This window comes from Astatotilapia calliptera, chromosome 20 (assembly GCF_964374335.1).
Source record: "Astatotilapia calliptera chromosome 20, fAstCal68.1, whole genome shotgun sequence".
Classification (NCBI taxonomy): domain Eukaryota; kingdom Metazoa; phylum Chordata; class Actinopteri; order Cichliformes; family Cichlidae; genus Astatotilapia; species Astatotilapia calliptera.
This window is the reverse complement of record NC_137441.1, coordinates 6,431,901-6,459,144: the sequence shown is the minus strand read 5'-3', so window position 1 is coordinate 6,459,144 and position 27,244 is coordinate 6,431,901. Positions and strand designations below refer to the sequence as shown.

At 40.2% G+C, this 27,244-nt stretch overlaps 1 protein-coding gene across 1 annotated transcript in view; it reads left to right on the top strand.

The window, feature by feature from the left end:
• The window catches only part of atp9a (ATPase phospholipid transporting 9A), a 36,768-nt gene extending 9,877 nt beyond the window's left edge, over positions 1 to 26,891 (top strand). The window contains exons 9-28 of the mRNA XM_026153470.2: positions 845 to 920; positions 1,367 to 1,443; positions 1,672 to 1,832; positions 1,934 to 2,076; positions 2,679 to 2,791; positions 3,465 to 3,674; positions 5,857 to 6,018; positions 6,596 to 6,688; positions 6,806 to 6,889; positions 7,849 to 8,019; positions 9,461 to 9,559; positions 12,096 to 12,185; positions 12,440 to 12,584; positions 14,028 to 14,092; positions 16,049 to 16,204; positions 17,490 to 17,554; positions 17,759 to 17,867; positions 17,958 to 18,015; positions 20,848 to 21,051; positions 25,078 to 26,891. Of these exons, the coding sequence (XP_026009255.1) occupies positions 845 to 920; positions 1,367 to 1,443; positions 1,672 to 1,832; positions 1,934 to 2,076; positions 2,679 to 2,791; positions 3,465 to 3,674; positions 5,857 to 6,018; positions 6,596 to 6,688; positions 6,806 to 6,889; positions 7,849 to 8,019; positions 9,461 to 9,559; positions 12,096 to 12,185; positions 12,440 to 12,584; positions 14,028 to 14,092; positions 16,049 to 16,204; positions 17,490 to 17,554; positions 17,759 to 17,867; positions 17,958 to 18,015; positions 20,848 to 21,051; positions 25,078 to 25,214 (2,418 nt within the window). The 3' untranslated portion in view covers positions 25,215 to 26,891. The remainder of the gene's footprint in view (positions 1 to 844; positions 921 to 1,366; positions 1,444 to 1,671; positions 1,833 to 1,933; positions 2,077 to 2,678; positions 2,792 to 3,464; positions 3,675 to 5,856; positions 6,019 to 6,595; positions 6,689 to 6,805; positions 6,890 to 7,848; positions 8,020 to 9,460; positions 9,560 to 12,095; positions 12,186 to 12,439; positions 12,585 to 14,027; positions 14,093 to 16,048; positions 16,205 to 17,489; positions 17,555 to 17,758; positions 17,868 to 17,957; positions 18,016 to 20,847; positions 21,052 to 25,077) is intronic.
• The last annotated feature ends 353 nt before the right edge of the window (positions 26,892 to 27,244 follow it).

The following is a 27,244-nucleotide window of genomic DNA, read 5'->3' as shown; positions in this document are numbered from 1 at the left end:
TGGTTGCATTGTTACGCTGAACCCTAATCTCCCTTCAGACATGTTAATCTCATCTCCAACATCTGAGTCTTTGTCACTTTTATGCTCGAGCTGTAACAGAAACCGTGCTGAACTGAGTACAGTGATATCAGTGTTGTTAAATACCCCTCAACAGAAGCATGCAGAAAGAAAGATGCTCATTGAAGTGTATTTGTGCTCTCAATTGTTGTCTTATAGAACACAATTTATTGGTTTCATCTATAAAAACTGTGAAAGTGACACTTTTAAGTTGTTGAATGTCTTATTTTAGATCAGGAGCTGTGATACAATAGTGACCTCTCCAGATTGTACCTCGCCTGTCGCCCAGTGATAGCTGGATTAGGCTCCAGTTTCAGCAATCCTGAATTTGATAAATGGTTGAATAGATATTAGATCAGACTTAAAAATGAGTTTCCTTAAAGCGTTTGAGGACCCCACCGCAACAATCACTCAGCTACATCGATAAAAAGTTGAAATCCTGCAAAACTCTTAACATATAGCACACCCCAACAAGTAAAAGAGTCCAAATTTAACTCCCTAGCGCTTGCTGTGTTATATGTTCTAAAACATTGAATGTCTTGATGCATGCTCAATCATCCAGGTAAGTAAATCTCCAAAAGTTGATTCTGTTCATCTGACGTAGCGTTTTGTGGGAGAAATGTTTCGTCACTCATCCAAGTGACTTCTTCAGTCTCAGCTGACTACTAAAACATTGAATGATAAAACCGATTAATAGGTTATCTGTGGCTCAATTAGGAGAAGCAGAGACGAGCTGGTTTCTGTCCTTAGTAATCATTCTGCATGTCTGTTGTATCAACTGTTACAGGAAGATGGAGACCCACCAGTTAATGAAAGCCTCAGCATTGAAAACACCCTGTGGGCGAGCACTGTTATTGCCTCTGGTAAATATCTGACTGGTGGTGCATCTATAAAGCTGTTAATATCCAAGTAACCAGGACCTGCGTGTTCACTAAAGCACTGATCCTTCATAGCTGTTGATTTGATGGTGTATCTAATCAAATCTACACTCTGGAAAAAAGCCCAATGAGGTAGCCCTTTCTAAAAAAGCAGAGGCACCGCTAACTATAATTGTAAAGAAAGTGTGCTTCGTCTGTGGGAGAGTGAATCCACTTTAACCGGCACAAGCATGTGTTGTTCATTAAGCAATTAGAAATCTGCGTCCTCCATTCAAAATGTCATTCTTCATTTGGAAAAATCTATTCATGTCAAGATTATAAGTCTGGAAAACGTCTTCCTGACATGCTGTGTTTTATGTTGTACCTTTACTATATTGCCCTGAGGCCGTTTTTTTTTGGTCTTTTTTTTGTCTCTGCCTCACTTACTCCAGGCACAGTGGTGGGGGTCGTGATTTACACAGGCAAGGAGCTGCGCAGTGTCATGAACACCTCCAACCCTAGGCACAAGGTACAGTAGTGTAAGCCAGAGCTGGAAGACAGAAGTCTGATCATTTAATTGCATGAAGGTGTTTTTCCTAGTATGTGTTTTTTTTATACAGTATATGTGTGATTGGATTTAACTTAATTATTCAGATAAATTAATTTGTTGCTTCACTTATTTACATTTGCATTTTGTCAGTACACAGATCTTTTATATTTACAGTAAGTAGATGCTTTATGTTTGCTTCTCTTATAGGTTGGTTTGTTTGACCTAGAGGTGAACTGTTTGACTAAAATCCTGTTTGGAGCCCTGGTTGTGGTGTCACTGGTCATGGTGGCCCTCCAGCACTTCGCCGGCCGTTGGTACCTGCAAATCTTTCGCTTCCTGCTGCTCTTCTCCCACATTGTGCCCATTAGGTCCGACTTAACGCTCTTTTTTTAATGGCATCTGCAGTGCTATGTTATATTTACATGTGAGGAATGAAAAATTGCGTGCTTCCTTGTTTTATCTGATGCAGTTTGCGTGTAAATCTGGATATGGGAAAGATGGTTTTCAGTTGGATGATTAAGAAAGACTCAAAGATCCCTGGGACAGTGGTGAGGGCAAGCACCATACCTGAACAGCTCGGACGGATCTCCTACCTGCTGACTGACAAAACGGGTAACCTAGCATACCGTTTTTTGTTGACCTAGTTGAGCAGTAACACGAGAGGATAAAGTGGTGAGGATTTTCCTAGGAGGTATTCTGTAAGACAGAGTTTAGCTGTTTCCTACCCTGCAGCGTTGCTATGCGGTGGGTTTCTTGCTCCCTGAGACTTACAGGACCTTTAAATCATAAAAAATCAAAGTCTCTCATCTATACACACCTTTAGAGCATAACACCTCCACCAGTGAACCTCCACAGGCAGGAGGTGTTACTCGTCAGATTTACAGCCCTCATGCCTAATAAAATGATCGGCCATTTCCACATCCAGAGAGCGATAAGGCCAGTGGGGTCTTCAGGTCACACTAATGTATGTGTAAGTCCCCTGAAGTCTTTTTGATATACTGGCAGAAATGCTTTTAAAGTAAGTGTGAGGATACGGAGGTTGTGTGTAGTGTCAAATGCTTCTGGCATTTTTCTGGTCACCATATGTGGCTGTTACAGGTGACTGATTGTTGTTTGTTAGTTAGATAATTGAATCTCTACAATAGGGTCATAATTTGTGCTGTCAAGCGTGATAACTTTTACTGTTTAAATGTCTGTAATGTAACTTTCAACAGGAACTCTTACCCAAAATGAAATGGTGTTCAGACGGCTCCATCTTGGAACTGTGGCATATGGGATGGACTCAATGGATGAAGTACAGAGCCATGTGTTCAGTGCCTACACGCAGGTGAAAGGTGTTATGTGTATCTTAAGAAGAAAAAGTGACTAAATTGAGCAAACTGTGTCCCAGTATTCAGAAGAAGAGATTCAAATTTAAAAAGCTCTTGAAAGGATTAAAAAAGCAATTTTTTTTTTACAAAATGTATTAGTTTGTGATTATTGTTCAGCTGAATGCTTCCTGACCTCAAATGACATTCTTTATCCCTCTTGACACCAGAGGTTAGTAGAGCAGGAAACAGGATTAGCCCACAAGCGAAGCACTGACCGGACTCCTTTAATGACACCATCATTAACCCTGAGAACATGCAGCCTTCTAAAAATAGCAAATTCACAATGCAGAAGCAAATAGTTCATATTTACTCTACACATCTGGTTATGTTTACAGGCTGCTAACATAGCAATAATGGAAACTGTTGAAATGAAGAAGCTAGTTCCTCAGTCTGTGAAACATTTCAAGTGTTAATGCAGCTTCCTCACAAACTCTCAGTCACTAGTGGCCCATGGTTTTTTGATCTTTTTTTTTTTAAGTTGACAGTACTGATAATTAGCTCTGTTGGCTAGAATACTTCCCCTCTCTTGACAGCTGGCAACAGTGAAAAACTCACATAAAAGAAGTCTGTTAAAACGTTTATATTCTTTGTTCTTCTTGCACTAACAGTACCTTCTCTAATTCTCTTCAGCCCACCCATGACCTTCCAGCCTCCAGGGCTCCAGCAGCCACTAAGGTTCGAAAAACCATCAGCAGTAGAGTTCACGAGGCTGTGAAGGCCATCGCCCTGGTGCACAACGTAACACCCGTGTACGAGTCCAACGGCGTGACGGACCAGGCCGAGGCCGAGCAGCACTACGAAGACACTTGCAGAGTCTACCAGGCATCCAGCCCAGATGAGGTATCCAGTCCAAGAAAATGCTGTTTTATAAAAACCTATAAGGCATATAATGATATGCACATTATTATTGTGTAAAACAGGGGTGTCCAACTCCAGGCCTCGAGGGCCGGTGTACTGCAGGTTTTAGATCTCACCCTGGGTCAACACACCTGAATCAAACGATTAGTTCATTACTAAGCCTCTGGAGAACTTCAAGACATGTTGAGGAGGTAATTTAGCCATTTGAATCAGCTGTGTTGGATCAAGGACACATGTAAAACCTGCAGGACACCTCACTTTGATCCGTACACAAATGATGACTCTAAAAGACTGTTTTCATATCAACGTGCTGAAGTTGAAAGTGTGATTAGACCTTTATTATTCATTCATCAGATGATATATGTTAATATATAAAGCTGAACTCTTATTTTTTGATGTTTCAGTTTGAAATGTTTAAAATGTAGTTACTCTACCCAAACCTAAGACCAAGAGCAAAACAGGGAAGCAGATTTCTAAGCATATAAGATGCGTAGGTTTGTGTTTTTGGTCAAGGCCATTACAAGAGTGTCTGTATTTCTTGAATAGGGAGAGTCTCACAGAAATGCAGTCCACACTGATGTCCTTGATCAGTATGAATTCTTTTGAACGTCAGGAAAAAGGCTGCGGACTTCGACTCGATCCATTTCCTGCCATGTAAATACGGATTTCCTTAATGTGCTCCTCAGCCCATTGCACTTAGCCCCCTCTGAGTTTCCTTTTTTTTTTTTTTTTTTTTTTTGCATTTTAATAGCACCCAATACACTATGTGGTGGTCACCAGAAAAGAAAAAAGAAAAAAGTCTGGCATCGGTGGTTTGCGTTGTTGGTAGGAAATGGAGCCGTTTTATTGTTTTAGGTCACAATGGATAAAACAGTTGGCTTTGAGTTGCTGAGACCTGAAAGTTGCATTCAGTCAGTTTGATACAATCGAGGCAGATTCAGTTTGCTTTGCAACAGCTTTCAGGAAGTCTTATTTATAGATCTGGTTTTGTGTGTGAGCACATTAGATGCAATGTCAGTGACTGTTAAATGTATGGTTTCTACTACTGTAATGTAAACTGACAGTTTGCCACCATCCGCATGCAGATGAAAGTAGTTTTTTTTTTTCGTTTTTTTTTTTTGTTCAACATTTATTAAAATTTTAATAAATGTTCGTTTGTATGGTTTGGTTCAACGAGGAGTGAAATCTGAATCACTTTGCTTTCTGGCTCATAAAGAACATGTCAGCCATGTGGTGTTTGTGAGTCAAGCCATCTGGGTCAAGCATTATTCAGTCCAGTTACAAATGGGCCGCTAACTCAGATGCTTCTGTTATAAGGTAGTGCTGTTGTGGCAGACACCCGATCCCAAAATTCCTCCACAGTGAATATTTCTAGACTCTGACTAAGCATAATCTTCATACTTCCCAACCTGTATGACAAACACTTCAGTAGTCAGAGCTTTGATGACGCTAAAGCGTTTCTGGTCAGACATTTTTAGGCTATGTGGTGCATATTTCCAAAATAAGTAATTTTGGTATCCCAGAATCTGTGATTTTAAAGTTGTTGTAGGAGCAGAGCAGTCTCCCTTATTGTCTCTTATCTGCATCTGTTTGGCTTCTCTGCTGTTCGTCCTGGCAGAAGATGGATGATGAATTGGGAATGTGATCTGGTTTCTAGTCTGGAAGTTATTGGGCAATGCCATCTCCCCTCATTCTCTCTCCCCACACACACACACACACACCACCCCGCACACATGCTTCTATTGTATTAATGGATGTCGTCTGTTGTGTCCTTCAGAAAGGAACAAGCAGAAACTATATTTTCAGTTAAGAAATGGACATCTTCCCAGTTTTTCAATCAATAGTCTTAAGTGCTGAAAATGCTTGAGCTATTGATGTTCTCTGACAGTCTACTTCAAAGTGGCCTTCGCTGTTTTCTGTGTAATTCAAGTAATGGAACATCATATTGACAATGCTTTTGCCATGAAAATAATAAAATGACCCAGGCAGAGGTCACTTTCTCTTAATGGGTTCTTGAATGATGATAATATTTTATTTGGTAGAAATATGTGTTATTAGCTAAAAGCTACATATTTTGCCTTCTTATTGTGCTCTATATATATTTAGTGTCAGTTGTGCATTTTAATGACCGCTCACTAAAGCCTTTACACTGTGCTTTTGATAGGTGTCGCTGGTGCAGTGGACTGAGAGCGTCGGCCTTACACTTGTAGGAAGAGACCAGTCATCCATGCAGCTGCGGACCCCTACTGGCCAAATACTGAACTTCACAATCCTTCAGATATTTCCCTTCACTTATGAGAGCAAAAGGATGGGAATTATAGTCAGAGTGAGTGCCAAAATTAATATTATTACTAGTTGTTAGTGTTAGTAGTGGCTGCTGTCCATCTTGCTCAATATATTTTGATACAAAGGAAATGTACTGATTTCCTCACATCTCTATTGCTTAGAAATTACTTTCAATTACAGTCAATGTAGGTCAGTGGTTGTTGCTATGATGTTGATTCTTGCTTGGTGCTGACTTTAACAAGGAAAACAAACGAAAAACAGATTTGTGCTAAAGTGTATAATCTGAGAAAAACCTCACCTTGTGACCTCTGACTAAGTCGGATGACTAACTTTATTATTGCTGGCTGGGATATTGCTCAGGAAGCCAGGGATTTTTAAAGTTGACTTCCTCCTGATAATATTTTCAAACACTTTTAAACTCTCTTGTGGATACCAAAATAAGTTATGAATTTCTAGGCAACACTAAATAATAGAATGGCGCACGTGCACTTTGGCTTGTGCACGCTGAGTAGAAATCCCCCTGCGAGAAGCACGGCTGGGTAATCATTGTACCAAATATTAAATACAATTTTATGTACCGTTTGCACATGATAAAGCACAAATCAATGTTTTTCTAGGATGAATCAACAGGAGAGATCACTTTCTACATGAAAGGTGCCGATGTGGTGATGTCAGGCATCGTCCAGTATAACGACTGGCTGGAGGAGGAGGTATGTTTCTATGTTTCCCACGAGTCATGCCGCATACCTGATGACACTGATTTTATTCCTGTTAATAGTAAATCACAAACTTTTAGATCACATGCAGATGTTGTCTGTGTTTTCTAGTGTGGGAACATGGCGAGGGAAGGTCTGAGAGTCCTCGTGGTTTCCAAAAAGTCGCTGACAGAGGAGCAGTATCAGGATTTTGAGGTAACAGCCCTCCATGAAATTGACCTACAGCAATCTAAGACAGAGCTCAGAGTTGGGTTTCAGATTCAAGTATGAGAAGATGGGGCTGTTGAAGTGTGCTTAGGTTTACGAGCGTTGTTATACATGCATTGTTTGGTCCCTGTCTAGTAAAGCCATTACAGTTTCAACAGTGTGATAGTAAAACATGCTCAAGTTACATTAAGCATCTGTCGACTGACAAGCATTACACATGATATTGATATTTGGAGGAGACATGTTCAGCATTTCTAAATGTCAAAGTGTGTCCTTGGGTAATTAGACTAACCTCTGACCCCCCCTTCAGTATTTCTACCCCACTGTTCCTCACATACACCAGGCCCCCCTCATTGTTTGAGCAGGGCATGGCTGTCTTCCCTGCAGTTGTTAGCCCCAGGCCTATTACTGAAGTGTATAATTGAGTGAGCAGAGCTGGTGGGCAGCAGTGAGTCACCAACTGAGTCACACACAGAGTTTATGTTTCTGTATGAGTCACACTCAGATTGTTTTTGCTTTATCTCACTCACAAATTGCCCTCGAGCTGAAATGCTAAAGATGGGCGTTAACTGATTGATTATGTCTGTCCTGTATGCTGTAAGTACAGTGTGCTGTATGTATAGCTATTTTGTTTAACAAAGCTATATTTATAGCTTTCAGGGCTGCTTGACAGTTTACATTTATACACAGATTTTTGTATTTTGCTATTTTTGTATTTAAAGTATCAGTGCATTTAGGATGGTATATAGTAGATAGACTGCAAATTTGGCCTTATGTATGCACAATGCATGACATATTCCTAGCTCATTTTATTCCTTATTTGTTTTTCTTGACTCTCCTGGCTGACAGCCACATTCCTGTTTTCTTCTTTTATTCCTGGCTGTTTCACTTCTTGCAGTAATTTCACAGTATTTAAACTTTCTTATCCTCCCACTACGACTCTCCAGGCACGGTACGTGCAGGCCAAGCTCAGCGTCCATGACCGCTCTCTGAAGGTGGCCACAGTGATTGAGAGTCTTGAGATGGAGATGGAGTTGTTGTGTCTGACTGGGGTGGAGGATCAGCTCCAGACTGATGTCAGGCCCACTCTGGAGATCCTCCGCAATGCAGGCATCAAGGTCTGTGGGGTGGGGTGGGGTGGAGTGGGTAAATGGCCTTACAGTGCACAGTAGCAACAAACTAAGAAGACAAGCACATATGTTTTTCATATTGGCTGTATGTATCTCAATACAGCCTTCATTTTTTCCATCCCTTAAACTTTAAAACTGACACTTTAGTTATTTTAGATGTTCAATTCAGGCGACGTCCACACTAGCCCGGATAGATTTGAAAATGGCGTTTTCGTGAAAACGTTCCGTGTCCACACTATCATTTTCAGTCGTTTTCACAGAGTTGTGCGTCCACATTGAAACGGCCAAAAACGCTTACGTTCCAGTACTGTGCTTGCGTGAAACGCACGACGATTCGACCTACCTCATTTCTGTCAGCCGTTTATTTACTTTCTGGCTCTTTGAAACGTCTTTTGAAACGCAAAATATTGAGGAAAAGCACCGAGTTTTTTTAAATGGACTAACAATGAGGTGGAGTTGTTGCTGCGAGTAACACAAAAACAGCGTTTTCAAATGTATCCGCTTTGGAGAGCGTTTTCAAAACGCTGTCTCAGTGTGGACGGAAGGCTAAAACGGAGAGGAAAGATTCGTTTTCAAACGAAAACGTATTAGTGTGGACACAGCGTCAGTCTTTGAAAAGGATGCTCTTTCCCAGTATGCTCTTCATAGGTGCTAAAGCACAAGCGTAGCTCATATGTTTCACACCAAAAGCTAAACAAGAGGCACTTAAACTAAACTTCAGAAAAAGTAACAAATCTCAGTTTCTCCGGTTTATTGTGACCATGGCAACAAATATGATAACGATTCAACTTACAGTCTTAAGTCTTTACTCTAAGCCCGTTTTCATCCTCTGCTTTAGTACAGCAGACAGAAATAGAGTCAAATTTCTTTGGGTCATGGCATTTAAAAATTTTTAAAAATCAGCGGCTATGTAGTTTTCCAAAACTCTTGACAAACTACTGAACATGGAGTCAGTTTCTTCTTTAAAAAGTCATCCAATAAAAAAATAAATGTGTGTGTTTTATAAACAAACCACACGAACAGAACATTGCTTTTTAAAAGTTACCACTCATGTAATTTGTTAAAATGAAATTCAGCTGTGTTTGGGTGGAGTCAGAAATGTCAAGATCTGAGGATAAAATCCCCCCAAACCTTTTTTGTGATATTGATGAATCAGCCATGTCAATTCTCTTATATGCAAGATCCAAAATACTAATGAGAAAGAATTTGGATGCTGTGATACCAGTCTGTGTGATGACTTGTGTTATTTTTGTTTGAAGCACAAGATCTAAACTAACACTGTTTTTATTGGTAAAATTGCTCCACAGGCTTTGTCTTAAAAGCCCGTGGAGCAATCTTTACAGGCTTTTATTATCAAGATGATTCTCAAAGTCTTATATCTGGGTTTAAAGACACTGGAGTGGGATTTCTGTCTCTGTTTCCTGTGTAGGTTTGGATGCTGACCGGAGACAAGCTTGAAACGGCCACGTGCACTGCTAAGAACGCCCATCTGATCACCCGCAACCAGGACATTCATATCTTCAGACCAGTAAGTCCAGGAAACAGACCCGTCTTTCTCTTGTGCACATATCTAGTGGGTAATAGTTGATTTTACTCCAGGGCTGATGTCAGTTCAAAGCTGCCCTGACAGTTTCTTGAATCTGTCAACCCACGGGCATCCAGGCTCTGTGACCAAGGCCCATTAGCTAGTGGTCATACAGTCCAACACAACTACGCATGCAGGCCGAGCCAGCATCCACAGCTGAATAAATCACCTCCCACCAGTGAAAGCATCCAAGCCACTGTCAAAGAGAACAAACAGCCCTTCGCTCAAACAGAGGAGAAACCAGCTGAACCACTCCCAGAGGGAACATGCAGAGGGCTCACTTCCTAATTTGTTTTGCAGGTTTCAGGCACTGTAGCTGCTTTGATAGTCCCCTTCTGCCTTAACCTCTGGATCCATGCCAGAGCAGAAGGAGCGTCTGCCATATAGGAAGGTTAGAACTTGCGTAAAACTGTGGTTACTGGAAGAGAATAACAATGGTTGGCAGTGCTTAAAAACCTCTGTCACCGGGGGACGGGGGTGTGCTGACTGGGCCTGCTACACACACATCTGGATTAGTTTCCTGGTGGCCACCAATGGCCTGAACTGGACTGACGTATGAATTGTCAGTGGTTGAAGGATATTCATTCCAGAGCATAGCTTTTGTTGACAGATTAACACCATGCCTTGTCAGTGCTGAATTTTTGGAGAATTTGAGTCTATATTTGAACCTGACACAACTGTTAAGAAATTCTGTTTATTTTTTCAATTTTTTTTATGCAGGATATTATCCCGTTTCCCCTTTCCATTTTTCTTTTAACACACCCTTTTAATATTTGCATTGTAATACATCAACAATACACTACAGGCTAGTTGTGTGCAAATGTAAGGACAAACCCTGAATAATTTGCATATGCATAATTTTCATTTTAACCTCCTCTGTGGTAAGTTTAAAAACATTTTTACAATAGGGTGAAATTACCTTATGCCTTTTTTGTGTCAACATATGCCTCTTTAAGACACAGTGCTCAGCTAAAAGGTCAATAATTTTACTTTTTAATTTAATCTGAATGATCTTATGTTCTTTCAGTTCAGTCATTTACAGTCTAGTTTTTGTGATATTAAAATCTTCTAATATTTCTAATATTTTCTAATATTACAATTTTAAGGTTTTTTGTACCAGCCTTGCCTGCATCTGTGGACTCAGTTACTTCCTTTTCAGGTCGTGTGTCACTCCCATTCTCATAAATGCAATAGCTTTTGATACCTTTGGTGGAATTTAATGAAATATACTCACTTGGACTCAGAGAAAAACTACTTATATTTTCATGGGAAAATGTCAAAGTCGCTTTGACGTAATGTTCTGAGTAATTACATGTGGCAAAAACATGTAACTGTACTTGAGGTACAAGATCAAAATTGGCCTAAACTCAAGAATTCACAATCTATTTATGGTAAAATTTTATGCACTTGTCTAACAGTTGCATTTTCAGTCTGTGCAGTGTCTTTTAGTTGATTATTTGGCTGAACCTCCTATGTCTTTGTGCTCTTCTCATCTGCTTTGTGCTGCACATTTTGTATCCAAATGCTCACTTTCACTGTGACATCATCTTGTTCTGCAAGAAAAAGAAATCGTGCAGTTATTCACCAGTATAGCAATATTTCACATGTGGTCAGATGCTCAATTTGTGTCACCAGTATTTGATTCTGACCTCTCAATTAATAATCGTAACTAAAGATATTTTGTAAGGATGGACAGGCGTGGATATAAAGTGGAACTTGACGGTTGGAAACAGTAAGGCTTTAAACTGAGTGAAGTTTCAGGCTCATCCTGCTCTTTACTTCTATTCCCTACATCAACCTGATATCCGCCTGTAGGCTCCACAGAAACATTTAATTGTCACTCCAATTTTATTTCAAACACAAGTAGAGATAGGAACCTATATGCCGAATTATACTTGCTATTCAGTAGCTACATGGTGCTGTTTAATAAATTAAACATTTGCATTTATATAGCGCTTTTCAAGGCGCTTTACAATTCCACTACAATTCCACTATTCATTCACTCTCACATTCATACACTCAAGCTACAGTTGTAGCCACAGCTGCCCTGGGGCAGACTGACAGAAGCGAGGCTGCCATATCGCGCCATCGGCCCCTCTGGCCAACACCAGTAGGCGGTAGGTGAAGTGTCTTGCCCAGGGACACAACGACCAGGACAGAGAGCCCAGGGATCGAACTGGTTACAGATGCGCTTCCCAACCCCCTGAGCCACGGTCGCCCCCTCAGTCACACAACTCACACTCGTGAGTTGTGTGACTGAATTCTAGTGTATTTAGCTAGTTGAATGTCAGCTAGGTGTTTGGTTGCTCTAACATTTGTCATTGCTGCAGTTGGAGAGAGACAAGCTTCCCTTCTTCTGTCTGATAACAGAGAGACAAACATGCAAAGCCTGGCAGATTTTCCCCTGTGATAATTCTACATTAGAGTGTTTTGTTGGGGCATACAAGTGCATTTAACAATGTGGTTGCTATTGGTATAGGTGACAACACGAGGGGAAGCCCACCTGGAGCTCAACGCTTTCAGGAGAAAGCATGACTGCGCTCTGGTGATATCGGGGGACTCGCTTGAGGTAAGTGTGCCACTCAGACTGTCTAACCCACATCCCATTAACTTATATCTCCTTATGAAACTTTGACATATATTCTGCATGAAGCGTGCACAATATATCACTCTGGAAGTGGTGTCTGTGGTTAGAGTCACTATCTCAACCACAATAGGAGCTAAACTGTAAGTTGAGTGGAGGTATTCGAGCGCCACAGCTGAAAGCAGTTAAATGTGGGTGCCTGAGTGTTTTATCTGTCCATTATGCTGGTTTTCTTGCAGGTTTGTCTGAAGTATTATGAATATGAGTTCATGGAGCTTGCGTGCCAGTGTCCCGCTGTGGTTTGCTGCCGATGCACCCCCACTCAGAAGGCTCAGATAGTCCGACTGTTGCAAGAGCGCACAGGCAAACTCACCTGTGCAGTAGGTGAGTGGAAAATTTAAACTGGGCCAGCATGTTTTTCATTTGTTTAAAGTTCTTCCTTGCACTGTTTTTTTGCTGTTGTTGTTTGTTTGTTTGTTTTAGTTTTAATATGTGTTTCCAACTTTATAATGTTGTTATGCTATTATAATAATGAATAATAATGAAAAAAGCTATATCTCTCTCTATATATAAATCTACATCTCTCTATCTATCTATCTGTCTGTCTGTCTGTCTGTCTGTCTATACATACATATTAATTACATACACACATTAGGGGTGCAACAATACTCGTATCGATATTGAACCGTTCGATATAGTGCTTTCGGTACGCATATGTATCGAACAATACAGTTTCTTTTATTTATTTTATCAACTTTTCTTCTGACGATGCTGTCTGTGTTGAGAGCTCAGTGGATCTGCGTTCGACTACTCCGCCTAGGCTGCACTGTTGAGTGCAGATCCAATGAGCGCAGTGCAAGCTAGCAAGACAGAAGCTAAGCTCGTTGCAACATGGCAACTGCCTCAACGCTACCCAAAATTGAACCTCCCCCACTCTCATTCAGATCTGGCGTTTGGAACCATCTTGGTTTTCATGTGACGTATGACCCTGATGGTAAGCGCATCATGGACAAAAGTAAAACAGTATGTAGGACGTGCCACAATGCTCAATTGGTGGGAACTAGTGCGTTAGCGCAGTTAGCTCATTAACGTGTTGGCCGTCTAGCCCCACGCACAGGACGATCGTTAACGGAGATTTGCCGCCTTATGGCGTTAATGTCATTTTAACGAGATTAACGCTGACAGCACTAGTGGGAACACAATGAATATGACTGCACATTTACTGCAAGTGGAAGCAGACAAAAACAACAAGCACGCATGCTACAAACTTTACCTGAGTCATTTAGACAGCCGTTAGCACATGATTCTCCTTAAGGGGACCTGATATGTATAATATGCTGCTGAGAATATAGCCCAGAAGAAGAGTATAGTATAGCTTTTATTTTGGAAAGAGCCATTTCTCTGTAATAAACTCTCTTTTCCAAAGATGAGTGATTTCTCGATCAGATAGATTTATTTATTTATTACTTTGTTGTTTCAGCAACATTAAATTTAAAAACTGTACTTTTGAGATAAAATATATATTTGTAATTTTAATAAATGACAAATTAAAAAGGCATGAACATTTTTTTGTATCGAAAAAATATCGAACCGTGACACCAAAGTATCGAACCGAACCGTGAATTTTGTGTACCGTTGCACCCCTAATATATATATATGCGTTACTCTAAATTGCAACCCAGTGAACTTGTAGGAGCTTGGATCTCTTAATCAGGCCAAATTAAGGGAGTGTCTTGTGAACATGCACTTGATACTTTCACTAAAAGTTTGTATTGGTGAGTCACTGATGTGAATCCTGACACCTCTATGGCTTTTGTTTTCTCTTAGGGGATGGAGGAAACGATGTCAGCATGATCCAGGAAGCGGACTGTGGCGTGGGAGTGGAGGGGAAAGTAAGACTCTCCATCTCATCGCTTCACATTGACGTGCCACTCGCACAGATTTTTGCTTTCTGTTTCCTGTCAAGATCTCTCTCACATTCAGAGAGTTGTAAAAGGACATGCACACAGATGATTCCTCTTTTTGAGGAACTATTGTGTGAATAGAGGAAACAAAATGACAGGATGCTTTGTGCTTTGTATTGTATATTTAACATAAAAGTAAGAATCTCCCATCAGCCCGTCTCTTCTACTTCTCATTGTTCTCTCTGAAAGTTGCCTGTCAAGTTGGTTAGTATGCTCAGACATGGATCCTTGTATTTGTGACAACAGTGGAATTACCGACAGCAGACGGTGCAGCTGTGCTCCTGGTTTAGTCTTTACTCTTTACTTTTTAACATAAAGTAAATAAGCATATTAAAATATGGAGTTTAGTACAGCTGACCTTAAAAGTTAAAAACTGCTCAATAGTTGACTGTAAATTTTATCTTTATTATGAAGAGAAACAAACTTACAAATCTGGTTGCAAACTAAAAGATGCTGTAGGTGACATACATCAGCGGTCCCCAACCTTTTTTGCACTACAGACCGGTTTAATGTCAGACCATTAAGGTGTCGCACATAAATACAACAAAATAAAATGATACGACCAAGACAAAAACTGTGGTATTTTGTAAATATAATAATAAACGCGAATTCACTGTGTAATTGTGTAACTTTATTAACGGCGTCCTCCTGAAATGCGCCAACAACAATGAGAGTAACATCCTCCTCTCTGTCCCTTAATGCTCTTTGGTTGCTGTGGTAACGTGTAAACATTTCTTTCAAAATAAGACCCAGGGAAACCGATAAAAACCATAATTTCACACCCGGGCCTCAACTCTCGTGGCCCTGTACCAAACGACTCCACTGATGTACACAATTTATCTTTTCCGCTATCTTCTGTGTATTTATCGTCCATCGCTTTTCTTAACTGCTTATCCGTATAAGGTTTCACACAGCTGAAGCCTGTCCCAGGTGATATTGGGGCGAGAGGCTGGGTAAAGGATGACAAGTCCGAGACAGGGCTATCAGAGGCAACCATGCATACTCACATCCACACCAATGCAGATTCTGTGATTCTCAGGTTTTTCTTCTGCTATGTCCAAATTGAGAAAGTTCACACCACAGTCAATCAAGTTTTTCCTACAACTTTTTCTCCATATTTTTAGCGTGGCATCGTTGTCCTTTCTGCAGTGAGAACCACTGATCTAAGCTAACATGTTCAACTTTGGATTGTAGGGGAGATTCTATGCAGGCACAAAGAGAACATGAAAACAAATAACAGCAGGCTGGAACTCAGAAACCTTTTACTGTGAGGAAATGGTTGCTTACTACAGTACCACCATTCTGGCAATGATGCCCCCTATCCCAAAGATTGTTGGGATAGGGGGCATCATTGCCAGATCTTAACTCTCTCATTTCATGCATACTGCATAGACAAACTCGTTCAGACTAATGTGCATAAAAAGCTGAAAACCCATTTGGATTTTGGAAGGAAGATGGTGCACTCACAGGATGGACTTGGCATCTTAAATACATTTTTTCTGTATGTTCCAAACATAATCTTATGTTGGTAAATAAAAGGTGGAAAACTACACAGTTATTCCTGGGCTGCTTGTCAGAGAGGAAGCTAAAGGTTTAATAACAGAAAATCTGCAGTTCTTCTATGAAAATCCTCTGGTTCTAACATCTCAAACATGAATATTTGCTTGATTTTTAAACAGGTGACTTATCATGTGCAATGCTGCTTTTTGTAAATTTGTATTGCTAATTATGAACTTTATGCTTATTGTACCTTCAGTCTGTTTCCCCCCCCCCAAAAAAAAAATGTTTTATTTGTACAAAATCAATTCACAATACTCAAAGCATGCTTTTCAGGTCAGTCTTTGCGCAGTATGTCCTCAGTGTCCTCTGCTGTGTGTTTGGCAGGAAGGAAAGCAGGCCTCTTTGGCTGCCGACTTCTCGGTGACTCAGTTTAAACATTTAGGCCGTCTCCTCATGGTCCATGGGCGGAACAGCTACAAAAGGTCTGCGGCCCTCAGCCAGTTTGTCATCCACAGGAGCCTGTGCATCAGCACCATGCAGGTAGACTAACAAATACACAGTGTCGTATTGGTTTGTGTGCATGAGTCATGTAAACATCAAGCTGAATAACTTAGAACTACAAGTATTTTCCACTTGCTATGGGATAGTTTCTTGTTTTAGTTTGCAAAACTGTCACTACTTTATATTTTACTCCTTTATCAGTCTCCAGTTGTAACAATTTAGGTAATGCACCACACACTTGAGAGGGTGCTTTTTTCTGTGTTAAATATTGTGCTGGTAATCAGGATGTCAAGATATTTCAGTATGTTGTGAATTAAATTTAACCTTCTAAAAACAGTAAACTTCAGTGATCTAGAGATATTTCTCTTTTCTTTATTTTCTTTACTCCCATGCTCAACTGCATAATGTCAAAAAAAGGTTGAGATGATTACAAGCAAAAGGACTGTGTTTAGTGTTTGAATTTAGCTAATCGGTTTGGCCCTTTTCTGCTTGTTTGTAGCCAAAACCACACTGCAAAAAAAGTGTATGCAGCCTTAAAGTTAATGCAGGGAGGTGTTTTTTGTTCTTACTCACAGCACCTAAAATCTAAATGTAGAGAGCATCAGTTTGGGGAGAGGCAGGGAGAGGTTTCAGGGGTGGTCTTGAAAGGGCGGGATGCATGATGACTCAGAGAAGGCAGTCTGTGGTGCCCTTCTAAACTGCCCCCACCAGGCCTAACAAGTCTGTCTAGTTCCCATGTCCCAGTCCAACATCAGCCCCCGCGGTGGAGGGGCAACCCATGACTCATTGTATCGTGGACTTTGGGGTTTTGGGGAGGCCTTCCTCCGCATGTCTCACAATAACACCAACCACAGCTGGAGCTGTGACCTCTCCAGTTTGCAGCTGTCTGACTAATTGACATCTCATCATTTTAAACTGTAGAATTTACCATTGTAGTCCAAGTATTTGCAGTAGTTTGATTTAGAATGATGTCCTTGTGGTCACCTTTTGATTTTTGTGTTCCCACAGAAGGTTAATGTTTAAGCTGGGTTTCTTTTAATTACACTTTCCCATTTTTTTTTCCATAGAAATGTTATTAGAATTGGTGGATGGTTATATTAAGGATGGCCAAAGCAGTTACCCTTAAAATGTGAATCATGCAAAAGTACTCGATTAAAAATGAGTATAAAAGGCCTCCTTTAATGAAAGTATGGTGTTTTTTCTGTCATGGAGTTAAAATATCAGTGTGTCAATGTTCCAATACTGCTTATAATATCATTTGGGTGTTGAAATGAGAAAAATCTCAGATAAGAGTTTCTCATTTGTTCTTCTTCTGTTTCTTTAGGCAGTTTTCTCCTCTGTTTTCTACTTTGCTTCAGTCCCACTCTACCAAGGATTCCTGATTATTGGGTAAGATACACGCTCTGAATGGAGATGACTTATCAAGAGAGCATTTAGCTGCCTTGTGTCCCTGGCATTTCCTCTGTGTTAAGACTATTGAAATGTTTAAAAGGGAAAATATGCAAAATCTTACAATGAAAGATTTCAACCAATTTGTACACGTGACATTTTATCTGGGAAGTATTCATCACACTCGATTTTTGTCTGTTTCAGCTATTCCACTATCTACACCATGTTCCCTGTCTTCTCCCTGGTGTTGGACAAAGATGTTAAGTCAGAGGTTGCCATGCTATACCCAGAGTTGTATAAGGATCTTTTGAAGGTATCTAGTAAATGTTCGCAAATTAACTATTGCTGTGCAGGCACGTAGCTTTGAATCGGTGAATATGAACGCACTGTCTTCTTTTCACAGGGTCGACCACTATCTTTCAAGACGTTCCTATTATGGGTTTTAATAAGTATATATCAAGGTAAGAGAGAGTTTGTGCAAACTGCTGGCAATGAGTCAGTAATTCTAAATATACTTAATTTTTAAGTACTTTACAACATCTAAGCTGTATTTCAGGTCATATGTTTGTTTAAATGTTTGTATCTGTACAAGACGTCTACACTGGCAGACTGATGAGTCACTCCCCGTCAAACAAACAAGATATATTGCTTAGGTTCATGACTTATCACTCTTGAAAAGCCCACACACTTTCTTCTTTTCTTTAGGGACTTTGTTAAAGAAAAACTTGAGGTAACTTTCCGACATGGACCGTTGCAATGAAAGCTGTTTACGCGGGCATTCTAAACTACACCCCGAAACCTTTTTTGTCTATTTCTGTCGAAACACTGTATATCCAAGCAGTGGTAAGGGCGTTTTTTGCAAACCACTTCTGTGTGTTTGTATCATTCTTCTCGGTCCTATTCATGCTTGTATGTTAAAGGAGGCACGATTCTATTAGATAGAAGAGTGCTACTGTTACTGACCAAAGATTACTTTGGAAAATCTCTCATAACAACCATAATATGCAGGAAATGCCTAAATGTAATGGTGTTTTAAGGAGGTAATGAAGTGGGCTTTGTTCTTCTTATATAAGAGCAAATTTTTCTCTTTTAAATTAATATTTTGATTAATTAATTTTTTTTTAGTCTCTGTAATAAGCCAAACACATTGGCCACTTTATTAGGTACACCTTGTCAGCCTACCTTAATTCTTTACTGCGATGGTTCAACGAGGCGCTGAAAACTTTACTCTGAGATTTTTGGTACATATTGACAAGACAACATAAAGTAAATAAACAGTTGCTGAATCTCCCATTTCTCCACATCCACATTGCAAAGGTTCTCTATTAGGTTGATCTCTGCTGACTTTGGAGAACATTGAGTACAGTGAACACGTTGCGATGTTCACAGCATTTGAGCTTTGTGACATGATGGTTTGTTATCGAGCATCAGAATCAGCATACTTTATTAATCCCCAAGGAAATTATGTGGTTACAGTTGCTCCAGTATAAATAACAGAAACAGACTAGACTATTTAACAATATGTTACAGATTTAGGAAATTTAAGAAATAGCACAATATATACAAATCACTCAATAATTAATATCAAGGATTGACAGAGGTGATTGCAATTATAAACAGGGGTGCACATAAGTGGTCCGCAGGTGCGCATTCGCTGTCAAAATAAAAGACGCGCACCAGATAAGAAGTCACAACGCGCGTTTGCGTACATAAGATTTTCTGGAGGAGGACAGACATTTGTTTAGAACTCTTAAAGATGTTGAAGAAGCGCCTTTAAGCAATCACCTTCAAAGAAATGTCAGAAGGAGTCGGAACTGCAAAAGAAGCGCGTATTCTCGGAAAAGTGGTTGCGGGAGGTGAGCTGTCTTCAAATAAATGATGAACGCGCAGAGATGTGGTGCAGAATATGCCGTGAAAATCCCACTCTAGCGGACAAAAACACTGCCTTTTATAAGTGCGTGAACGCGCGTTGCAACTTGTCATTTGGTGCGCATCTTTTATTTTGACAGCGAATGCGCACCTGCGGACCACTTATGTGCACCCCTGATTATAAATCAAGAATTGACAGGAATTTTACATAGTAGAAAAGAGCATGTGCAAAAAGGCTGTAACTATTGCAGTGTTTACAGTGTGTTAGATGGAGGAGCTGTACAGAGAGATGGCCACAGGCAGGAATGATTTTCCGTGTTGTTCAGTGGTGCTTTTTGGTAATCTCAGTCTCTCACTGAATGTGCTCCTGTGGCTAGCCCGCATGTCGTGGAGTGGGTGGGAGGTATTATCCAACATTGTCTTTATCTTGGACAACATTCGCCTCTCCGACACCACCTTAAGGGAAGCCAGCTCCATCCCCACAACATTACTGGCCTTACGGATCAGTTTGAGTCTGTTGGCGTCTGCAACCCTCAACCTGCTGCCCCAGCATGCAACAGCATAGAGGATAGCACTGGCCACAACAGGCTGATGGGAAATCCTGAGCATTGCCCGACAGATGTTGAAGGACTTCGGCCGCCTCAGAAAATAGAGACGACTCTGGCCCTTCTTGTAAAGTGCAGTGGTGTTTTTAACCCAGTCCAGTTTATTGTCTATGTATACTCCAAGGTATTTATAGTCCTCCGCAATGTAGAGGATGGTACACTGGTGTTATCGTCAGTACCCAGCTAGGCAGTGACATGTAAATGAAGTTTAGTTGGTATCAAAGCGTGTCTGTTCTTAGCATGTCAGCGTGTCGTACATTCAGAGATACTCTTCTGCATATCTTAGTTGTAACGAGTGCTTGTTTGTGTTACTCTTCCCTTATTGTCACTCGAAGCAGTCTGGCCATTCTTCTCTGACATCAACATTACATTTTATCCTAGAAAGCTACCATTCGCTGGATATTTTCTCTTTTTCGGGCGATTCTCTGTAAACCCTAGAGGTGGTTGTTTGGGAAAATCCCAGTAGATCAGCAGTTTCTGAAATACTCAGACCAGCCCTCCTGTCACGAACAATGGTGCACATTCAAAGTCACTGTAGTCACACAAACATGCAGACACCCCCATTTGGATTCTCAGTTTGAACTAAGCACCTCAGTTTTCCTTTTATTCAAAGCAGAAGTTTCATTATTGTCATTGTTATACGATGAGATTACCATAAATATGTTATATCTTCATTGTCATTATTTTAATAAAAACAAATTGTATCAGTGTAATGGTAAACAGCTTATTTCAAACTGTGGATGAGCTGAGGAGGTGGATGAAGTTAAATTATCACATTTTTAAGCTTTAATTACATTAAGGCCTCTTTTTCCTCCACAGGGAGCATCATCATGTATGGAGCAATGCTGCTCTTCGAGTCAGAATTTGTCCATATCGTTGCCATTTCGTTCACCTCTCTTATCCTGACTGAGCTACTGATGGTGGCTCTGACCATTCAGACATGGCACTGGCTCATGATAGTTGCCGAGCTCCTGAGCCTGGCTTCTTATATTGCCTCGCTCGTCTTCCTGCACGAGTTCATCGGTAAGTTAACACGATCACACACAGATGCCTTTATCAGACAAAGAGTGACTTTCAGGCTGAAGTGCTGTCTAATTCATGGGGAAGCAAAGGAAAATGCATTCATTTCTGAATTGATTTCACTACAGTGTTATTTTGTTTTTTTGCTGACCTTGAAATAGTACGTCAGCAGTACAGAGACCCCGCTCATTCATATTGTGTCTCTAGTGTATAATAAACAGCGGTATGCTGAATATTAGGAAGTCCAAAGCTGACTGTATTGACAAATTCTCCTGGTGTGGACGACAGTCAGCCATGCTGTAGTATCAAAGAGGAAATGCCTACAGTCCAGTTAGTTTCCTGTGAGCTTCCAAGGTTTATGTGTTTATCACAGCAAAGGTGTGTTAGAGAATATTACCCAAAAAAATGTTCCAACCAAATAAATAAATTCATAGCCATTAAAAATCTAAAAGAAAAACATTCATAGAACAACAGTTTATTGCCCTGTTGCACCCACACATTTACTTTAGTTGACAAACAATAAGGCATTTTTAGTTGTGCCATATTAAGATTCGTGACATACACAATACTGTGACCAAGGGCTCTTCAAGGTCTTATTTTGAGCTTTATGTGGGGTGTGGAGTTCCATTTTCAGCCTGCAACCTCGACCACTGAGGATCATGACTGGCATGTGGTCAAGAATACCCTTTTGGTACACGTTTTCTCCCTCTTCAAGTCAGACTAGAATAGATTTTAAAGCCTATTCTTCTGCTGAATGTGCAGTTTACACTTTTAATTGGACATTTTCCAGGGTTTATTTTTCTGTCTCCTGCATTCTAAGCATTCTGTACCCATATGGCTTTAACTCAAAAAGACTTGGTCAAGAACTCCTGAAGGAAATTGTGTTCTTTTTTAAATATGGAAAATGTATACCATAAAATTGTAAACTGCGAGGTGTGCATTTCCAGTAAGACACTGATAGGGTTCGGGGGTACAGATGGTGTGATGTAAGGCTGTGTGTGTGTGTGTGTGTGTGTGTGTGTGTGTGTGTGTGTGTGTGTGTGTGTGTGTGTGTGTGTGTGTGTGTGTGTGTGTGTGTGTGTGTGTGTGTGTGTGTGTGTGTGTGTGTGTGTGTGTGGTATAAGTGCATGCCAGTGTTAGAAAAACAATAGGAAGTAGTTTGGCCTGCTGAAGAACAATGAGCAGCATAGAGGCTACTTCAAAGCCTTATTGATGCAAAAATGAAAGCAGAAGCATTATACGCATTAAGTGTGTTTCAGTGTGGTCGTGCTTTCTGAGATCATCATGGTCTCATTTCCTTTTTTCATTGCACAAAGAATAGTTTTGAAGTACAAAAATGATGTAGCTTTATAACCTCACATCCTGTCTGAAAATCCTCTTATTGTTTCCATCACCTTCTAACGCTGTAACCGTTGTCTCTACACCCATGAGTATAAGATAAGATAACCTTTATTAGTCCCACATGTGGGAAATTTGTTTTGTCACAGCAGAAAGTGGACAGTGTAAAGTTATATAGCAAAAATTAGAATACAATAAGAATAATATACTGTACACAACTGTACAGAATAGAATCAAATAAAATACTATATCAGGGCTCTAGAGTGCGACCAATTTGGTCGCAAATGCGACCAAATTTTTCAGTGGTGCGACTAAAAATAAATATTTGGTCGCACAGGTGCGACCAACTGTTCCGGTAACAAAAAAAAAATCTCTGTAACTCTCCGTGTGGTCAACAACAGACACACATTATGCCCCTATCGTGGACTAAACCAATCAGAGATAGTCAGGGGCGGGACCTCTCTGATTGGCCGTGGTCCAGTTGAAAGTGCAGGTGGAAGAGAGAGGTGAGTAGCTTGAATAAAGCGATATCAATTCATTAACGGATTCCACACAAAGACCTAAACACGGAGCGGACCCAACACATCAGAATCAGCTTCGTCTTTCTCGGCTTTCTCACCCGACGGCCTGAACACGGACACGCTGTCGGAGCTTAGCGATTCTTCGGGTCCGCGCTGTGTTTACGTCTTTTTGCGCTGATTCTGAGCTGCAGGTTTTGTCTCTCCAACCAAAATTCACCGAGCCTGCAGCAAAAGAAGCAGCAAACTGCGCTTCACATTTGATCAATGTCGTCATGAATTCCCTCTGACTTTTGCTGTTTTGCTTCCACCACGATAAAAATCACACTTCCTGCACAGTTCTCTCTCTCTCTGTACTTCAGGAACAGTTTCCCGTCTCAAATCTGTTTTCTGCATTATTCATTCGCTTATTACCCACCAGTCTAGCGTTGTTTACAGCGCTTTTTCTTTTTTCACTTAAATGACCTCGGACAAGAAAGCCTAATTTCTGCTGTTCAATACTGAAGAAATTTAAACTTCTTAAAATTATGCAAAATTGCAGAATATTTTTAAGGTTATCTGCTATAAAAAGCCAGACCAGGAAAATCTCCTTCATGTTTTCCTGTGTTTTATTCTCAGTTACTTTCACACAAAGGCATCTGCTGTGATTTTCACAATTCTGATGAAGTCTCATGTGTATCAGTACTGATAAATGATCAGAATTATAATATTTCTGACTGTCTGAGGCTAAATTGAATCAAATCAGGACTTTGAGAACCGGAATTGAATGGATTATAGAAATCAGTGATGATACTCAGCCCTAGTGAGCAGCCTAGGCCTGAGAGAAGTGGATGTACTGTAGCTGTGGGTAATAAGAAAAGATGAAAAGAACTATTGATAACTTTTTTGTTAAGTTAAGGCCTGATCTGTCTGAAATTCATAGCCAGTGCTCTGACACGGTGCCATCAATCTTTGAATGCTGAAAAAGCACAGTGTATCCAGAAAACACATTATATGCTGCAGTAAATGCACTGCCCAAGTGTCCCCTCTCCCCACTGCCTTTCAGCAGCAGACAGCAGCAAACAGGTCGTCAGAGGAGGCCAAGATGATGATTAAGTTTTTAACATTTTCTACAATATTGACAAAGCACTTTAAGCACAAGTTTGTTAGTTAATAATTTAGAAATTAATATTGTCTGTATGGACTTCCCCCCCCAAAGAAAGTGCACATGCAAAACTGCGGTGTTAAGCGATGCGGTTGAAAAATTTGAGTGCGCCTAACTTTTGTGCCGGTACGCCTAAATTTTTAAAGTTAGGCGTACCGGTGCGCCCATGTCAAAAAGTTAGTCTAGAGCCCTGTATATACAGTAGAATAAAATATACAATAGGATAAAAATAGAATACAAATGCTGTATACAACTGAGTGAAATTACAACAGAATAATAATATGCATCATTTTAATTAAAACACCTTCAAAACTATTAAATTCCCTTAAACATAGGTTGGAGTTTCCTCAGTCTTTTTAGCGGTGTCACCACTTTACTGACACATTAGTACATGTTAGCTTTTAGCTTTTAGCATTAGCTAAAAATTAAAACACCACTTAAAAAATTGTCAAACAAAACAAACAAACCCTGGTGGTTAGGCTCAAGGTTAGACAAGGGGAAAAGTCATTTTATACCCATTGACCCTGAGGGAGCACCAAGTCTTGCAATACTGAAATTCTGAAGGTGATGAAAAAGACCTTGGTAGCCAGCATTCAGTGTGTGAAACTGGGAAGATGTTTAAGGACAAAAAGAAAAACAGCTGCTGTTGATGGTTGAAGTCAGTGTCTGGAAATACTTAAAAAGCAAACTGCACTGTGTGTGAATGTGTTTTAGACTTTATTTATGTGCATTTCTATTGCAAGTTTGCATTTTGATTAAAAGTCTGGTCTTAAATTTCATTCAAAGTGGCATTGAAAAGGTATTTAAAATTCTGTACCTGCAGACACCCTAAAACAACAACAATCAGCTTGTAGCCCAGACATAAAGAAGTCAGAACTGAACTCTTAACACAGCAAAATTAGCTGAGTTGCAGGTGCGAACAAGAAAAAAGAGAAAAATGTTTTCCCTCCTGAACTCTTGTATGATGGTGGGACATGTCTGTTTGTATCCTATGACAACGATCTTACCTTTACCTCTTTTTTGTGTCAGATATTTATTTCATCACCACCGTATCGTTCCTGTGGAAAGTGACTGTCATCACGCTGGTGAGCTGTCTGCCCCTGTACATCCTCAAGTACCTGCGCAGACGCTTCTCTCCACCCAATTACTCCAAGCTGACCTCTTAAACCAAGGTCTCCTCCGAGAGGTCTCAGGATTTGTTTTTTGCGGGAAAACGCAAAGATTTTCCTCTCTTTGAACTGCAAACCTGCACCTTGACCAGAGAATCAAATACAGATAAACGCCCTTTAATTTTCTCTGAAAAACTCTTGTTAGAAATGTCAAATGTAGACTGAGTCGACAGGGACAGATTGTTTACTGGTTGGGAGAGTTTGTGTCAGTTTAAAAAAAACAACAACAACAAAACTGTGTTAATTGCATGTATTTTCATGAAAGGACAGATTGATTGATCGTTATTGTGAAGAGCACCTGCAACAAATTGTGGGATGGATTAGACTGACCAGCTTAGACTGGTTTCAGTTGTCCTGTCAGCATTAAAAACATCCCTAACATTAATATACCTGAAACCATTTAGTCTGAATGTAATAAATGCAAAATACAAACAGCTTTCAGTGAATTTTACAGGTCCAATTTGTTCTATATTTAGGAAATTACACTGGAAAGTTAACTCATTTAGACATCTGTAGCTGTATCACTGGTTTTGCAAAGGAATTTGGTCTAATTTCCAGTTCCATCTTAAATAGTAAATTAGTTTTTAATCTAAGAACTGGAATTTGACGTAGCATTTTCACTCAGGACTTGGGTCACACTCTCCTTAAACAGTTATTTCTAAACAGAGTTTGAGAATTGTACGGTTACGGTTAAGTTTGCTGGCTAGACTGCATAAAACAGACGTCTGCAAGTTTGTGCATTTGTTTATGCGTCACCTCGAAGCTACATCCCAGCACGGCGGAGGTGGTGTGGTAGTTTATTTTAGCATGACCCGTGGTGTCTGATGTTAAATCTGTCCTTGTCTCATTGTGCGGACCCTGAGTTGTTATTGTTTGTGGAGCGTGGTCAAAACGACCACAAAGGAGTGCCGGTTATTTGCAGCCGAGCCTTCCGCCGGGGCTCCCGACAGGCTGTTTGTTCACAGGAGAATGCACAGTCTCTAATGTGGCCACTTGGGCAGGCCAGCAACGGCCACGCTTCAGCATTGCATGATGACTCACTGTAACAGTGACCTAAAGCCATAACTGAAAATACCCCGGTGACCGGCGTCCAGCCGCCACCTTTCATGTCAGCTAATCCAGGGCCCCCTCACTTCTCACTGCAACAACAAAAGAAGGGATCAAATCAACACACTACTCATCCAAATGTGAATATTGTCAATAAGTATTAGTACTGCACCTTCAAAGAAAAGCTTCACGATGCTACACTCCTCATATTTCATTTCACTAGTGGTGTGATGGTGGACTGTGAAAAATCAGCAGCTAACATGACCACATTGTTTCAGTTTTAAAAAGGCGTTACTTTTCTCTTATGTAATTAATATGTCAGTATCCAGGGTGCCATAATTAATTTTGTATGCTAAATGGGAATTTCAGTCTTCACTGACTACAGCAAGCTGTTTGCACTGAATCTTTTTTTTTTGTACAACTAATTAGTATATTTTTATGTTGTAATTGAAGTGCAGAGCGTAAATGATGCTAAAATGGTTTGCTTGCTTGTAAATAACATAATTTTTAATTTATTGCCATGTTTTATTTAACAATGTTGTTTGCACTCAAATGAGCAGAACAAAAAAGGGAGAACTGTGCTGATGTTAATGTTGTGATGATAATTAATAAACATGTTTTCTTTAATTGTGCCATCCTTGGGGATATTTTTTTACTTTTACTATTCTTCTTCACACCATGATTTCCAGACGATCCTGATCCTTATATCTTAAAGATCTCAGCTGATATCATTGCCGAGCCAATCGCTCACATTTTTAATACGAGTCCAGCTCCCTACCTAATATTTGGAAAGCTGCCTCTATTCTCCCTTTCTTTAAAGGTGGAGATCATCCTGAAATCTTTGAATCTTAGGTAAGTTTGCTATTATAAAAGTTTTTAATCTGCTTACATTTTAAGGTTATTTTCAGTCTGGTTTTACGACTAGGGACAGTATAATTACTGCTGCTACAACTGTGATAAATGATCTCATAGGTGCCGTG